This window comes from Limulus polyphemus, unplaced genomic scaffold (genome assembly GCF_000517525.1).
Source record: "Limulus polyphemus unplaced genomic scaffold, Limulus_polyphemus-2.1.2 Scaffold1157, whole genome shotgun sequence".
Classification (NCBI taxonomy): Eukaryota; Metazoa; Arthropoda; class Merostomata; order Xiphosura; family Limulidae; genus Limulus; species Limulus polyphemus.
In genome coordinates this window covers 142992-160539 of record NW_013666767.1, presented here as the reverse complement: position 1 = coordinate 160539, position 17548 = coordinate 142992, and the positions used below count along the sequence as shown (strand labels likewise).

General features: G+C 33.4%; 1 protein-coding gene across 1 annotated transcript; it reads left to right on the top strand.

The window, feature by feature from the left end:
• Positions 1-4812: 4812 nt before the first annotated feature.
• Positions 4813-13466, top strand: LOC111086511. The gene is made up of 5 exons (XM_022389655.1): positions 4813-7737; positions 7772-8899; positions 10069-10133; positions 10920-11016; positions 12774-13466. Exons 1-5 carry the CDS (start codon positions 4890-4892, stop codon positions 13292-13294), a joined length of 4659 nt encoding a protein of 1552 aa, XP_022245363.1. The 5' UTR covers positions 4813-4889; the 3' UTR covers positions 13295-13466.
• Positions 13467-17548: the final 4082 nt, after the last annotated feature.

Sequence of the window (17548 nt, the reverse complement as noted above, 5' to 3'; positions counted from 1 at the left end):
AGTTTACAACATCTGTCCATCAGAATTTACTGGTCTATACACTAAGTAAACATTAGTTTACAACAGCTGTCCATCAGAAGTTTACTGTTCTATACACTTAGTAAACATTAGTTTACAACATCTGTCCATCACAAGTTTACTGGTCTATACACTAAGTAAACATTAGTTTACAACAGCTGTCCATCACAAGTTTACTGGTCTATACACTATATAAACATCAGTTTACAACAGCTGTCTATCAGAAGTTTACTGGTTATACACTAAGTAAACATTAGTTTACAACACCTGTCCATCACAAGTTTACTGGTCTATACACTAAGTAAACATCAGTTTACAACATCTGTCCATCAGAAGTTTACTGGTCTATACACTATAGATCAGTTTACAATAGCTGTCTATCAGAAGTTTACTGGTTATACACTAAGTAAACATCAGTTTACAACATCTGTCCATCACAAGTTTACTGGTCTATACACTAAGTAAACATTAGTTTACAACATTTGTCCATCACAAGTTTACTGGTCTATACACTAAGTAAACATCAGTTTACAACACCTGTCTATCACAAGTTTACTGGTCTATACACTAAGTAAACATCAGTTTACAACACCTGTCCATCAGAAGTTTACTGTTCTATACACTTAGTAAACATTAGTTTACAACATCTGTCCATCACAAGTTTACTGGTCTATACACTAAGTAAACATTAGTTTACAACACCTGTCTATCACAAGTTTACTGGTCTATACACTAAGTAAACATTAGTTTACAACAGCTGTCCATCACAAGTTTACTGGTCTATACACTAAGTAAACATCAGTTTACAACATCTGTCCATCAGAAGTTTACTGTTCTATACACTTAGTAAACATTAGTTTACAACATCTGTCCATCACAAGTTTACTGGTCTATACACTAAGTAAACATTAGTTTACAACAGCTGTCCATCACAAGTTTACTGGTCTATACACTAAGTAAACATCAGTTTACAACAGCTGTCTATCAGAAGTTTACTGGTTATACACTAAGTAAACATTAGTTTACAACATTTGTCCATCACAAGTTTACTGGTCTATACACTAAGTAAACATCAGTTTACAACAGCTGTCTATCACAAGTTTACTGGTCTATACACTAAGTAAACATCAGTTTACAACGGCTGTCCATCAGAAGTTTATATACACTAAGTAAACATCAGTTTACAACAGCTGCCCATCACAAGTTTACTGGTCTATACACTAAGTAAACATCAGTTTACAACAGCTGTCCGTCAGAAGTTTACTGGTCTATACACTATACGTCAGTTTACAACAGCTGTCTATCACAAGTTTACTGGTCTATACACTAAGTAAACATCAGTTTACAACAGCTGTTCGTCAGAAGTTTACTGGTCTATACACTTAATTGTACTTGTTGTTAAAAGCATATTATTTTTGGAGTACAAGCTCTAACAAGTGTATCCTATTTCTATCAGAAAGGAATGACATGTAACATTGGAAAGTTTGAAAAAGTAAGAAAACACTCAACGACAGCTCTTTCATTTGCTAGAAAATTGTTACAATTTCCAGAAAATTCTTTTAGATGTGTAGTTAAAAGATAATTTCTATGAGGATATAGAGATAGGAAAAGTAAGTCTTATAAGGCCTGTTAAGTTGGTTCATAGCAAGGTTAGGTTTGAAAAAGTTTGGTGACAATCTGTCACAGCATAAATGGTGTCAAAGTCATATTTGTGATTTCAAAACAGTTTTCAAACAAAAGACATTCTTCATACAGATACACTCATGGTTACTGTAAAGTCAGATACATTGGGGAAACAATAGACCAGTTCAAGTACATTTGGACTGCTCAGAACTAGCCGAGTTCTTGTACTTTCCTATTAATGTACACAACAAATACACAATTTTTATTGATAATTTCAAAATTCTAACCTTAGGAACATTGCTGGTATTAAACCCAAAATGTTTAAATGATCTTGAATGAACATTAATTTTATTTTTAATGTAAATATTTTTTTTACACTTTATTAATTGCTTTAATGTTTGTGTCATTTAGATTAAGACATGATACTTTGTTATATTGAAAATATCGTGAATCAGACATAATTGAGTCAGGAAATATTTGAAAAGTTGTGTGTACTGTGAATCATGTTTTCACACTGTTATCTTTATTTTTTTTTTCAAAGGAGTGGGTTTCCCGTTGCAAGAAATAAAGGAAAACGAAAATCTGATAAAACAGCAGATCATGTTGTGAATGACGACTATCCCTTGAAGCAAATCAAAGAATATTCTTTAAGGAATTCCGTTAACAACAGACTGACCACATCGACACCTTGGGTCAGTTCAACCTTAAAAGAACTTTCTAAACTTACACTCACTCCAATTGAATTTCTTCAAGAGAAAACAAAAAGCGACAACACTAAGTCAGAGAGTTTTAGTACTCATTCAAAAAATATGAAATCCTACAAAGAAGAAAGAATGCAAAGTCAAAAGGTATTCAAAGTAAATTTGACATCTGAAATTCTGGCTAAGTCCAAGAAAGAAGCTGTGCAAAAACCAAATAAATTCTTCAAAGGCAAATGTGAAAATACGAATATTTCAGTAAACTTCTCTTTAGGAAACGCATCACAACCAAATTTTATTGAAGAAGATCCTTATCAGTTCATTTCAAGTCAAAAAACACCAAAGAAGAAAAGAAACAAGAGAAGAGTGATTAACAGAGGGAAGCAGAGGAACTTGAGCATGACTAAAAAAGGAAAAGAGACTCTAAATTCTTTCAAAGAAAACCAAGTGATTAAGGGTTCATCTGAGTTCAATAACCAAAAGCCTAATGCAGTAGAATTTTGTTCCCTGGAAGAAGTGGTTCTCTCTTCTTGTTCTGATCAGGATTACATACCTCCTAAGATGTACAAACCCTGTGTTGAAGTAGGCAGGAATGATAAACCGTGTCTAAGATCAACTCGTCAAGTAAAAAAGTATTGTGCACAAAATCAAGATCTAGATTCTACTTCAGGTGATGACCAAGCCTATAGTGGTCATTCTGAAGATAACCAACCTCAAGAAATTCCCTTGGTAAAAAATCACATCTCTTATTCCTCCAAGAGAATCAATAAAAATACATCAAAACATAAACTATCAAATAGAAATTTTACAAAACCAATTGGAGATTCCAGCCCTTCTCTCGAGCACGTTGAAGTTTCACAAAAGTTTCCAAGGCTGAACTGCTCTCCAAGCAAAGAAAAAGTAAATGTGAGAAACAATTGTATGAAAGTAAAGGAGCTTCATTATCAAGAGATGGTAAAAAGGGACAAAGCTATCAGCAGTTATCAATCACAAAATCTAAAGGTCAGAAGGGTAAAGCTGGAGATGTAACGGAAACAAAGAAACAGAAGAAGGAAGTACGTCAAGAAACTCTTCATTCACTACCTGTTTCTTCAGAAGATAATTTTGAAGAATCTTACTTGTTTTGTACTCCAGCTTGTAACATGGCTGAGCATCTTGCTAAAGATTGTACAACAACTTGTACAGAAGAATATAGTGAAGATCCTATAGAGTTGGATTCTACACTAAAACAACGGGTAGAAAAGGGTGGACGAAGTAAAAACAAGAGGAGAAGCCGACAAGAAGAAAGTAAAATAAGTAATAGTAACCTTCCATCAACTCAAGAAAAGGTTATTACCTTAGTGCAAAAGATTGAAGAAGCTGAAGTTTATGAACTCCATTTTGAAACTGACAAAAGAGATATCAGAAATGTTCAATCTGAAAACAACTTGGAACTAAAAGCTAAAGGTCTGAGGAGTTCAGGTATTTGTTTGCGAAGATAACACAGATATACAAGAAATAAATGTTCAATATAAAGAGACAGAAGATTCTGTTGATGATTTAGTGGATCAGGGTAATGAAACACATCAAATACTAACCAAATATCTTGTTGATAATTCAATTGTTTATGATGATGAAAGGCCAAAAGATGACAACCAGTTAGAGATCAAAAATACTACTGCTCAGTCTTTTGTTAAGAATGATATCCGACAAAATATCAAGGATATTCAAACATCAAGTCAAATTGATGCAAGTCCAACTTGCAGCAAAACGTTTTTAAAATTGACTGGGAATAGTCAAACTTTAGGCCAGCAACCCCCAAAACATTGTGCTCTGACTCAGATCCAAAAGTCTTCAAGGCAGAAAAAGAGTAAAAAATCTTCATTTCAAAGACCATCAAAAATGTGTAGTAATCAACAGTTTTCAGTAAAAAATTCCTTCACTAAGACACAGAAACTCCAGACTAGAAACCCAGCAGAAGTTCAGGTGTTAACTTCTACAGATAAAGTGCTTGTAAGTTCGGGAGAACCTGAAAAAGTGAATGAAATGAGTGAACATTTAATTACTGTTTCTGAATCCAAGACTTCTGTTAAACAGGAGAAACTTTCGTCACTTAAGCAATCATCTAGAAAACGAAGTGTTGACTTAAGGGTAAAAAGCTGCCTTGAAAGAAACGACAGTTGCGAGTCTAAAATGACGTTGGAAAATGTGCAAGATATACACCTAAAGAAAGAACATGATGGAGCAGAACCAGAATTGTACCCAAAACCAAACATAAGATTTATAACTACTGAGCTTCGTTCTCCAGGTAATGAAAAGGAAGTTGAAAGAAGTCAATCTAGTGCTTCAGATTCACTTGAAATTTCTAGCATAGATAATTTTGTTTTGTACAAAACACCAGACAGAGGAAAGACAAGAGTACAAGATGAAGATGGAATGGAAAATTTCAACTGTAGCTTGGTAAGAGACTGTATAGTAGTGTGTCAGAGAATAGATACAGATGGAAGTAAAAGCGTAAATGAAGGAAAATGGATTTCAAACTGTCAATTTGAGAATGGACTTGTCACCAAAATGTATGATGCTATTCACATGACTACGCAGAGTTTGAACAACGTTACTCATTTACAGATGGACTGTTTAGATGAACCTTGTGCCTCTCCTTGTGCACAGGTTGATTCTTCAGATAAAACACGTCTCTCTCTTTGTCCACAAACTGACTCTTTAGATAAAACACACATCCCTCCTTGTGTCAAGGTTGATTCTTCAGATAAAACATGTCTTTCTGTTTGTCCACAAACTGATTCTTCAGATAAAACACATGTCTCTCCTTGTCTACAAACTGACTCTTCAGATAAAACACACGTCCCTCCTTGTGTCAAGATTGATTCTTCAGATAAAACACACGTCTCTCCTTGTCCACAAACTGACTCTTCAGATAAAACACACGTCCCTCCTTGTGTCAAGATTGATTCTTCAGATAAAACACACGTCCCTCCTTATGTCAAGGTTGATTCTTCAGATAAAACATGTCTTTCTGTTTGTCCACAAACTGACTCTTCAGATAAAACACACGTCCCTCCTTGTGTCAAGATTGATTCTTCAGATAAAACACGTGTCTCTCCTTGTCCACAAAATGACTCTTCAGATAAAACACGTGTCTCTCCTTGTCCACAAACTGGCTCTTCAGATAAAACACGTGTCTCTCCTTGTCCACAAAATGACTCTTCAGATAAAACACGTGTCTCTCCTTGTCCACAAAATGACTCTTCAGATAAAGCACGCATCTATCCTTGTTTACAAGCTGATTATTTGTCTAAAATTCATACTACTTCTGTTAGTGAACAGAATGATGATTTAAATGGACAACATACTATATATTTCCCACTTAAGGATTTGGTAAATTCAAAGAAACAGGAAAGTTTATGGTGGAACAAAAGTTGTGTAAATTTGCAGTTATCTTTAGTAGATGAAAACCTTGAGGTAACTGTACTGTCTATTAAACCACAACTTTTGGATAAGGAAACATATATAGATAGACAAAGCTCCACAACTCTCGGAAGTGAATCTGTGCCACATTATAAAAAAATGGATGTTGCAGCTCAGGCTGATTTTGCAGTTGAAAAATCACAAGAATCCTGGAAAAGCAGTGTTCTAGAACTAGATTTAAAAAATGTCAGAGAAAGAAAGTTTATGGATCTTCTGCTTCCAGAAAACTTGAAAGAATCCAGATCTGTGAAGCTTGACTGGAAGGGAAAAGCTCTTTCACAAAGTGTCGATAAACCAGGAGACTCTTCTGAACCAAAGCTTTTAAGAAAAATTAATGAAGAAATTGAACTGACTAAGGATCACTCTAGAACTTCAGTAATGAACAAGCTGATAAAATATCCTAAACCTGCTGTTTCAGATCAAGTTAATGGTTTCAAAAAACCAGTACAACAAATTAATCCCATGGTTGCAGAAACCCCGGAAGAGTCTTTAAAAATTAACCTCCCAGTAGCAGATGTAAATGAAAAAATACGACACAAAGATACTTTAAGTGTTGACACTGTTGAAGAAGGCCTATCATCATCACAGAGCTTACTGGTAAATTTTGTAGATCCTGATCAGATGTTTGCTCAAACATCCCATTTAGTTTGTACAAAAAACTCGGGAGGTCAAGACCTGTCCCAAGTCGCTAAAAGTTTTTCAAAATCATTGTCACAAAAATTTACAAATGAATATGTACCAGAAGCTAGTCTTTCATCTGTTCAACAGGAAAGTTCTGATGAAGCAGGTCAGAGTTCAAGTGATCATGAAAGGCAGCACCTTCAGGGGAAAATCAGTCCTCTGAAAACAGTTTCTAAAAAAAAGTTCTTTGATCAGACTTCTAGATTCAACAATGACTCAATATGTTCTGTTAATGAATGTGATTATGATAGTAACTCCCAGGCTGCTGAAACAAATCCTCTTATCACTTCAAACAAAGATGTGTATCAAATTAATGGTCACGAGATACCTCAAGGTAGAAGCACTGCTGTTAAAGATATTCAAGATAACCACAAATGTATCCTGATTTCTCAAGACAATAAAAATGGTAAACAGACACCTCCAGTCAATGATGGTATTCAGGAAGGTGGCAATCATATTTCAAAACATTTAGATGAGTGTGGTGGTGCTAATGATGTAACATACCTCTCTAGTGATGACCAGACTGCATATAAAGAAGCATCTCAAATCAAAAATGATTCTAAACTACACAAGAATATTCTTGATAATCACAGCCTGTTAAGATTAGCAACGGACAATCAAGCCTCTCTAAACCAAATAGATGACGATCAAACGTATCAAGTTAGGAATGATCAGATGTCCAAAAATAACCAAAACCAGGTCAGTGACCTTCTGGAATCCCAGGTCAGCGATGATGGTGATGACCCATACGTGTTGTTAGACTATCAAAGAATGACCTCAGCTGGAGGCAGTGAAATGATTCCTCGAGCATATAATCATTCTCTTAACTTTTCATTTGATGAGGACAGCTTTCTTATTTGTGAAGACATTAAAAGCCTAGAGAATACAAATGTTTTATCAAAAATACACGAGAAAACACTTTCAGTAAATTACTTAGAAAAATTGGGTGATAAATCTAAAAATACTTTACATAACTCTAGCCAGCAAATCTTTGATCATCTAGGTGTTGAACAGAACACTGAAATATCAGAAAAAATTCATAGCAGTGAACTTATAGATCACAAAAACTTATGCAGTGACACAGAATTTTATGGAAAGGAATTTGATGAAGAAAATTCCATGGCATGTGAAAGGAATACTGATAAGCCACTCTCGAGTTATATGAATTGTATTCCTAACATGTGGAATGATGCATGTAGCAGTCAAACATGTGTTTCATCACCAGAAATGCTTGAGTGTTGCAGTTATAGAAGTCCAAAAACTAAGGAGAATCATGTTATTAGCAAATGTTGTGAATGATAAAGATGATGTGAAAAGTAACTTCAGTATTTGCTCTAACGTGTTGAACATTAACGAGAGTGACCATGACGAAAACAAACGGTTTCTACATTCTACTTTGAAAGTAAAGGAAACAGAAAAATGTACCTCACATGACGTGTCTGGTAGTAAACATGGCGATGATGAATCACAGCTCTTTCAAGAGCTTGTTTGTGACAATGATGCCTCCTCCTCAGATGCAGACTGGATGTTTGCAGAAGAATTAGTTGCTCCACTAGAAGTGTTAGGAAATGTTTTGACGAAATCGCATTCATTTGAACAGAAAGACACAAAAGTAGCGGTATCTGAAAATTCTGAACATTGTGTTGAGCTCCAAAGTGAACTTTGTACTAAAGACATTCAGAACTCATCTGAGATTATTTTTCGAAGAAAGAGATTGTTCCCTTCTTCAAGAAGCAACAGCCAGTTATCTCGTGGAGTTAACCTGTCACCGCGATGTATTTTGAATGATCGAGACATGCAACAGAGAAACAATTTAAGTTACTGTGTGGAAAGTTCTGGTGATCAGCATATTGATCAGAGTGTATTTCACAGTCAGAAGTTTAAGAGAGTAAAAAAATTCCAAAGAATAAGAAAAATCTTTGATTCCTCTGACTCAGAAGAGAAAGACTATTACCCAAGTAATTTGATGAAAGAACATCATCATCTCTTGCTTGATCAGTCTGGTGAAGAGGATTATCGTCTGTCTCAGAAGTCAGAGGAACTTCTCAGTCGGCCCTTCCAACGTGGTAATTGTCAGGAGTTGAGCAGTCATACTGTAGATTCTGGTAAATATAACAACCAACGTATTCATGAAAATAAGGACCACAAAGATCGTCTTGACAAGTATTCAAATCAACAGTGTGAAGAAGAGCCTGATTTAGAATTTAACAATTTAGATGATGAAACGTGTGAAGAACCAACAACAGATCTCCCACCGTGCTCAGATCCTATTATTATTTTGTCAGAGGAAAGCCAGACATCTGGAAATGAAGATGTTGATGATTCAGAAGCAATGAACCGAGTGATAGCTAACGTCCAGGCAGACTTGAATTGTAAACAAACCAGTCACAGTTTCAAGAACTTGTCAGACCAAGGTATGTAGCAACATAATATATTTTAATTTAGTTTTAAGTTCTTACTCTGTCTTTTACCAAAATTGTTGAATCCTCCCAGAAAGAATTTATTGTGATGATGCAATTATGTACTATACTAAGCTAGAGAACCAATTTCTGATACAAGAATCTAATCCACAATTGTATTGTTGATCGGTTACGAACAATGCCATAACCTATGCCGTTATTTGTATAGTCGGAGCGAAAAAGAATCTACAATAACAAAACGTCTCTCTCTCTATCCCATGTGGTTTCACCATTTTGTATTTAATGTAACAAGTTTACATCCTATCAGTATTTACTCTTTTGTATGTACAGACTAGAAATTCATCTAGTACAGGTTAGAAATAAAAAACAAAGATTGGACAGTAACTAGTAAAAAATTCAGGGAAGTTCAATAAAATCAAGTTGTGACTTAGTCTGTTTGTAATAATGTAATAATTATTGTGTAGCTAATTGCTTCTTGCAAAATACATTGAATGAAATATTTTTGTATTAATTTAATGAAAATGTCTAAAAGTGACCAAGAAAAGTAATCTTATTTTGCTGTTTTTTACTTGTGACACAATTTTAGCATATAAGCATGTCTTGAAAATTTCTTAAGCCAATCAAGGCTCCATTCGAACTGACAAAGCAGAAATAAGTATACATTTTAATGCTGTATTTTTTTAGTTACGTGTAGTTTTCAATTATACATTTATTTATAGTGATAATCCAGTAAATCAATCTGATAGTAGACCTGTTTTTGACATTTAATGATAATACAATAAACTGAGGCAGATTCTTCATATCTATGTGACATAAGTACGTAATAAAATTTGTAAATGTTAATTTTAGAGATAAAATTATACTTGTTAGCAAACAAATTTAACCAATATTCAGAACTCTGATTTTTGTCCAACCTAATTATGTTTGCATGTCTTGATTTCCTAAAAAAAAAAAGGTTCAGAAATATTTTCCATTTTTGCCTTTCATTAAATAATGTGTAAAATACTGAATTTAGTAACACCCTTTGCCAAACTTTGTACACTTAAGGTTTAGGCCTGATATGATTGGTCAGTATTGACTCGGTCCATGATAATAGTTTAAAATCACACGAGATACCTTTCAGAAGCTTAGTAATTCCATATTTACATATCTTTTTTTTATAGCTGCACCCAGTGAAGAGCCAGCCAGCTTGAGTGGTTGGTCAGGAATAACTGATGTTTCTTCTCAGGTCAGAACATTGTTACTACATATTTTGATTTTCACAAATTTTACACAGTATGTTTGTGTGAAATGGTGAGAAGTAAATTAATAATGTGAAAAAATAAAAATCATGTGCCACATAAAATATAATTATTGAGCCAGCTTTTTACAGAACAGAATTATTAAATTAGATCTTTAAAACCTATTTCTAGTTATAAGAATAATAAAAATATTAATACCAACTTTAACTTTACTTAATGTACATATGCACTAATGTGTGTTGTGTGTGCATGTAATGCGTTATGGGTATGGTATTCAAGAATATACTAGAAGTTTCTTTTCCCTTTCTAGTTTAAATAAGTGAACATTTCCTGTTCACTGAGAATTTCAGAATTCCTCACATGTATGCATTGTTAGAAGGTACGTTAGACAATAGAGGATTAGTTCTGAAATCTAGATAAACTGCTTTTGCCCTAGATACTCATTGTTCTGGGTCATTCTCTTTTAGTGTCTCGTGTTTTTTCATGGGAAGGATTGTTTTAAGGATTCATAGTTGAATACATTATGTAAAGGACAATGGTGATCTTTTCCACTGACAGACCAGATGATGCATTTGAGAATACCACATAGATACAAACTATGCATTACTTTCTTTATTTGCAACATGTAAGATATATTATGGCTATACCAAAAGGCATGTGTGTAAATATGCTTTATTTTATTTATCTTCACATACACGAGCTTTACTTTACGAGGATTAATTTTGATTCCATGTTCATGTTTGGGTATTATTTTCACTTTTTTCTTTCTATAGGCAGAAAGTCAGATGAAGAAAGAGATTGAACAGATGTACAAAAAAATCATGATTTTGGAAGCTCAACTCTCGAAGTCTCCAAAGAACGATATTGAAGGTGAAAAAACAAAGTGAACCAAATGTGTATGATAATGATATAAATTTAGTTATTTAAAAATAAAAGTAGACAGAAACTGTGGGAGAATTGATGATTACTTGTACTGGGGTCATGCGTTTTGTAAGTACTGATAACACGTGTAATACATGTTAAGAATGTTTAAAGATTTGACTGTGAAAACAAAATGGTTCCCTTAATTTTTTTTTAAATCTGTTTGGAAAGAGTTATTTCAGAAAAGTTAAAATTCTTTTTTTTTTGTATAAAAAATTGCTAAGGAGAAGTAAACTGAATAAATGTTAAATGACAGATTTTTCTATTATTAATTCAAGATTATTGTGACAAATTACTGTTGGCAAGTTATTAATATACTGGGTGCTTGAAACATCATGAGATCGTGGAAGACAACACAACGTACATGGTCATGTCATGTGTAATGATATCTACAATTTTTGAAACATCTAATATAACATTTTGTTTATTGCTTTTTTTTATCACAAGTATTCAGTCTCTTAAGATACGTTTCATGTATCAGGAGTATGAAAAGAAGATTCATGTTTTTCAAGAAATATATTACAAATTTAATTATAGTAATGGATGTTACACTTTTCTCTCATTAAATTAGTCAGGTCATCTTCAGTTGTTTTTTTTTTATATTTGTTGATGCAATGCTTCCTAAATACGTTTTGGAATCAGTAGTAGTTATTTTAACCTCTACAGCTTCTTGTGTTTCTGAAAACATTCCAGCAAAGTTTATCTTAGGTTTGTTAATAAGGTAATCATGGAATTTTTATTAATTTTTCAGTGACACAGTGTAGCACTGGTAAGTTGGTCTCTACTGAAGGAAACTCTGACTGAGAGAGTTGGTAGATTAGACTCCCTCTGAAGGAATGTAATTGTTTTATTATATCATATATTTTGTATTTGTCATGTTTTGTTGTTTTCCTTCTCTCTCAAAAGATGAAGTACTAATTAAAGTTTGCCAGAAAGTTTACTTATGATGCAGATATCTTCATAAACTGAAGAGGAGTTAGACTTGATTTAATTCAACTTACCAGATTGTTGTTTAACGTTCTTGATTGTCGTGTTTTTCTGAATGTGGCCATTTTGTATCATTATTTCCTTCTTCACTTTTCAAGCACATTTTTTTATAACCTTTGTTGGATTGATTTTTATACAGTGAATTTGTACAGCATATTCCTAGATCAGATGGATTTCTCTAAATTATTCAAATCATCTCTCCCTCAGTCTAAACTTTGAACAGAAATTGACCAATCACTGTAAGAATGGGCCTTATGTTATGATTATCTCAACTTCATCTTAATGGATATTTCATAAATTAATAGATATTTTTAATTTATTGAAGGAATGATTACCAAACTTCCCAGTTGTACCACACAGACAGTTGAATTAAGGTTGAAGGGCATGTTGTTGAGTATGTATACATACATGTGGTTCTGTGTGAGTTTTATTGAAGCTGTGCACTTAAAATCCATTGGGTTGGATGGGGATACAACAAATGCAGTACAGTTATAGTCTTTAAATTCTAGCTCTGAACAAGGTCAAGTTGATTCCTCGAAGTAACTCTCAAAACCATTATATCACATTTTTCCATCAATTTTATGTTGACTTGTAGCTGTGCATGAAGATCAAAATTGTTTCTTTACCTTTCTGCCAGAGTAGACTTGTTCTAATCTAATCTGTTATTTTTTTTTAAGCTTTTATAATTTTGTAATGTTCAGTGATGTTCAATTCCGCAGGAAAGAAGAATGAAGATAATTCGTTCTCTGCTAAAGACGTTAATCGAAAAACAATTTCAAGTAACCCCAGAATCAAAAATCAAACTTTTGTTAGTAGTCAACAAAAATTATTATACTCTCAGAAGACTAGAAGACGTACTGATGATCAAAGATTGGCTCTGAGGAACCTTGGGACCAAGGAAGACGTCTTTGAAGATTTTGCTAGAAGAGGTAACCTAATCAGCAATACACCTGAAGAAGACCAAGATAGTGTTGTACATCATAGCCACAGTTTTAAAGATGAGACGCGCAGTTACTATGGGCAAGTGGATGTTTTTAATAGCCATAGTAACAATGGAAAAGAAGTCATTTGTTGTAACAATAGGGGATGTAGCCAGATATGTGAATCCAACCTGGTAACTCAGACAAACAAAACCAGTTGTGAAAAATACCACAGTCAGGAAGTAAAGTCAGAGAACAGTGATGATGATAGTGATGATTTGTTCAACACAGTTTCTCCAACCCCATCAAAATCAACCTAGTGAAGCACTAAAAGATACTAAAGTGTATATCTGTCACAAGTGTCCGGAGAAAACTTGTTTAGATTCTCAGTCAATGTGTTTGGAGACAGATTATTATCAATATGTTAATATTAATAAGGAAAATATTATTGTATGTTAAATCTGAGACAAAAATAATCTAATCTATGGCATTAAAACATAGTTGTCAGTAATAATATAAAAGAAATAGTATCAAAATGATTAACTAAATCAGTCATTTCTATTAAGACAATATGTAGATACAGTTTTAATTTTGTTTGATAAAGAATAAAAATTTTATTTTGATTAATATCTAGTAATAATATTAGTGTTTAGAAGCATCGTGGTTAAAATATCTAAATAATAAAAAAACTTGCCATTTGAATTTGAGGAAATCAAGTATTACCAGTTATTTTAATCTTGAGCTTGTATGTGATCACCTATTATGATATTATTAATGCTTGTCACATGATAATGTTTTTTTATCCCAAAGTCCTTATATATATATATATATATATAACACATGTAAATAAAGAAAAACAAAGTGCCCAAACTTAAGTGTTTTTTTTTTGTTTTTTAGGGGGTAGGTATGAAGTGTTACTCAAAAGGACATAAATTGTAGGTGACAGTTTGAATAGAAAACGGGGGGGGGGGGGTACTGTTTGTGATAAGTTTAAGTGATGATAACTAAAACCTACACATACTCTGGAGTTTTAAAGAAAGTGCTGGTACTCAAACGTTTGAAATTGTGCAGTGCTGGTACTGTGTGTACCAACAAGTTACGGAACATTTGAAGCACTGCATCAGCTAGATCTAATAAAGGTACTGTACTTCCTAAATATTCTGTAGAAATGCAAGTTAGGATTTTTCAAATGTGTTAACTTCAATAAATGATGAACGTCTAATGGACTGATACAAAACCTGCCACCAGGCCAGTGCAGTACCATGATACTAGCTAAATGGACGTGTTAAGACGGACAGAAGGGGCTCCAGGAGCAGTATAATACCTCCTGACACACAAAATATGTTTAATTACATTTTCTTAAAGTAAAAAAGGTAAAGCTAAAAATTGTTAAGTATATATATATATACACAAACATAACATTATGCACTGTTGGCAAAGTTAGTTTGTTACATGAGTGAGTGGATAACAGATAACTTTTTCTACGAAGATATTCTACTATTAATTAGCAGATAATACTTTATTTTACTGAAATTATAACATTAAAGTTGACGTTCACTAAATAATTTGTATGTTTCCATGTTAGATAAAAACTCAAGCAGAAATTGAAATTGAAGGATTCTTTAGGATAGTTAATATATAAGAACTTACATTGGTAAAAACTGAGTTAGGTTCACTCGGTTGTTATTTCATAACTACAGATTTAGCGAATAATTTTACACACATTAACTTTTCCATAAATTATATCTCACTTTTGAGGCCTTTTTAAGTTAATCTGTTGCCTAACTTTAAACTTCAGTCCTTTCATTGGACTTGTATCTTTTAAATAAGCCTACAGCCAGAGTATAAAATAAAGTTGATGAATAAATAAATCATTGTTTTTAAAGATAATAGTACTACCAGACGATGTTAAACCTAATAGAGTAGCAGACGATTTTACGCGTTCACATCACGTGCTGTGCTCTGTGTGTGAAGCATGTAACATCATAACAACCTTTCACGCCTTCAAACATCTCTACCCAACTTTCAATCCATAGGCAGTTCGAAACCTTATAAAAACGGGGCATTAACCAAGATTTCGGGTAGTTAAAATCGTATTTCCAGTCTTATGTAACTCAAATCGAGATAAGTGTATGAATAACAAGTAGTTTTAGGAGAGAAGTATAAATCTTTGGCTGGCTGCATCCTACGTCCGTGGCTCAGTGATAAACCAGCTTATTTGGCTGAAAATAGGGTTTCAATACCTACTGTAGGCAGATCAATAAATATCCCATTGTTTAGTTTTGTTCTTAACAAACAATTTTCAGCCACCTAGCGGAAAACACGTAATAACAGACTCTCATAGGCTTTAGACAATAGATTTGCAGTAAGAAATCCTCAAAATAAAATAATTTCGAAAATATTTTTGACTTTTTATTGTTGTTAGTAAGACTCAATTTTAGTGATAAATAAAATCTGCTGACCAAATTACCGAAAATGTTTATATGGAAGAGTCATATCTATTCCCCATCCTAGAGGTGAAATTCTTTTGAAAGAAGTAAAGGTACTCACCTTTGTCAGAACCTTATTTCACATTTTATAAAGTATCAAGTTTTCTGCAAGTTAACGACACCTACTCATGCACTATTTACGTTGAACTGTTAAGATGTACAAAACAAAAAAAAAAATGAAACTAATAAAATTGTTACCGGTTCCAACATAGAAAATGTACTCCATTGCAACTCTAAATAGAACCGATAGTGAGTACCAGAAGTTCACCTCTGCCTTGTTCCATAAGGAAATATTCAATAATTTGATAAAAAATATATATCATAATACTTATTTTATTTTGTAGTTTAAATAATATTTTCTACAACCACAGTGTGATTACTTACTTATTTCTAGCACCCTCTGTTATACCTAAACCTGTGGTGGTTATAAAACTGTGATAAAATTGTTATCATTATCTTTGAAACCTTACTTTTTTATATCCAAAGCCACGTTAATTGTATGTATTCCCGAGGTAATGAAGGTTTATCTTTTCAACCTCCCAGTGGCTCAGCGATAAGGCTGATGGTTCGTAACACTAAAAGCCGGGTTTTGATACCCCTGATGGGCACAACACAGATAACCCATTTTGTAGTTTTGTGCTTATCAACGACAACAAAAAAACTTAAAATGAGTGGGTGTATAAATATAGTTTCAAAAGTGGCGCCCCCGAAATCCCGATGGGAACCAGGAACAAAATCTGATGTCATATTCGAGTTCAGTAACCCTGCAACCTAGTTCTAGACCCCATCATGTTGGGCTCGTACAAACGTGGATAGTAATGCTTGGAGATGGGTAATGAAGAAACTCTCTTAATATAAGTTTAACATAACAGCAAATGTACAACGTTTCAACAAGGTTTTGTCATCATAAGGTACGGGGGGGATAGGCTTTATAGATAAAAACATTTGAGTCCGCCTGCCAAGTTTGGTCTTGCTAGCACTAGAACTGTGAAAGGTTTGCTTGTAGATAAGCGCAAAGCTACACATTTGGCTATCTGTGCTGTGCTCACCATGGGTATTAAAACCCAATTTTTATCGTTATAAATCTTTAGACTTTCCGATGTGCAACAGGGGGTCACTGTGAAAGGAATTTACAAACAAAATAAAATTCAGGAACACACAGCGTGAATTAAAATAAGATAACAAGATTTCTTAAATAATTCATGCACAAGATATATTTAAGCTCAGTATTCTGATTTATAATCAACTAATTATATCAAAAGTACTAGAATGTAAAAGAATAGTGAAATAATTTTAAACATTTTACATTGCGTACAAGAATTCGAGGTGAAGTCACTATTTTTATTTAACATAATATTAACAATAAAAGACAGCAAGGGACTTTTGGGTTCATCTAATCTATCCTCTTCACTGAATTAAACTACTGAAACCTTTAAAAAAACCCTCAAAGCCAACCCTTATCATTCAAATATTTATAAAGCTCTCCCTTAAACTATCTTAAATTAACTGCATCCACCACATTTGAAGGCAACCCGTTCCAAAGACCAACTACCTTGTTAGAAAAACAAAGTTGTATATACATCTTCTCAGCTTTTTCCAATGTAGCCGGAAATTGTTTGATATTTATAAGACGAAACTTGTGTAACAGGAATATACTAAAAAAAAAAAGATTTAGGCAGAGTAAAACTTAGAGATCGTAAAAATATGTATAACACAGACGAACGTCCTTTAGACTGAAAGGTAATTAATTACCTGCAATCTCCTTGAATATGTAAAGCTACATTTGACAACGGGGCACAGATTGTATTAGGTCGTCAAGAAATTAGTGTCATTTTTTCAGATGAAAAAATACCGAACAACTTATATATATATATATCAAAACAAAACATTTATTAAATGAAATAGTTTCCATTCTTATCGATGCTTTTCCATCTTACAGTCAGGTTGTTAATGCCCTGATTAAAGAAATCACTTGGCTTTGAAACAAAAAACATGTCGATGTCCTCTTTAACACTGTTACGTCTCCGTTTGTTAATTAACTTTCCGTAACTTCGTTCCGACGAAACTTCAGCGACACAAGTTCTT

Excerpts from the sequence above, each read along its gene's own strand:
- LOC111086511 (XM_022389655.1), top strand. The coding sequence starts at position 4,890 with ATGTATGATGCTATTCACATGACTACGCAGAGTTTGAACAACGTTACT. Across the intron at positions 8,900-10,068 it reads CAAGAACTTGTCAGACCAAG|CTGCACCCAGTGAAGAGCCA; the intron begins GTATGTAGCAAC and ends TTTTTTTTATAG. Across the intron at positions 11,017-12,773 it reads TCCAAAGAACGATATTGAAG|GAAAGAAGAATGAAGATAAT; the intron begins GTGAAAAAACAA and ends TCAATTCCGCAG.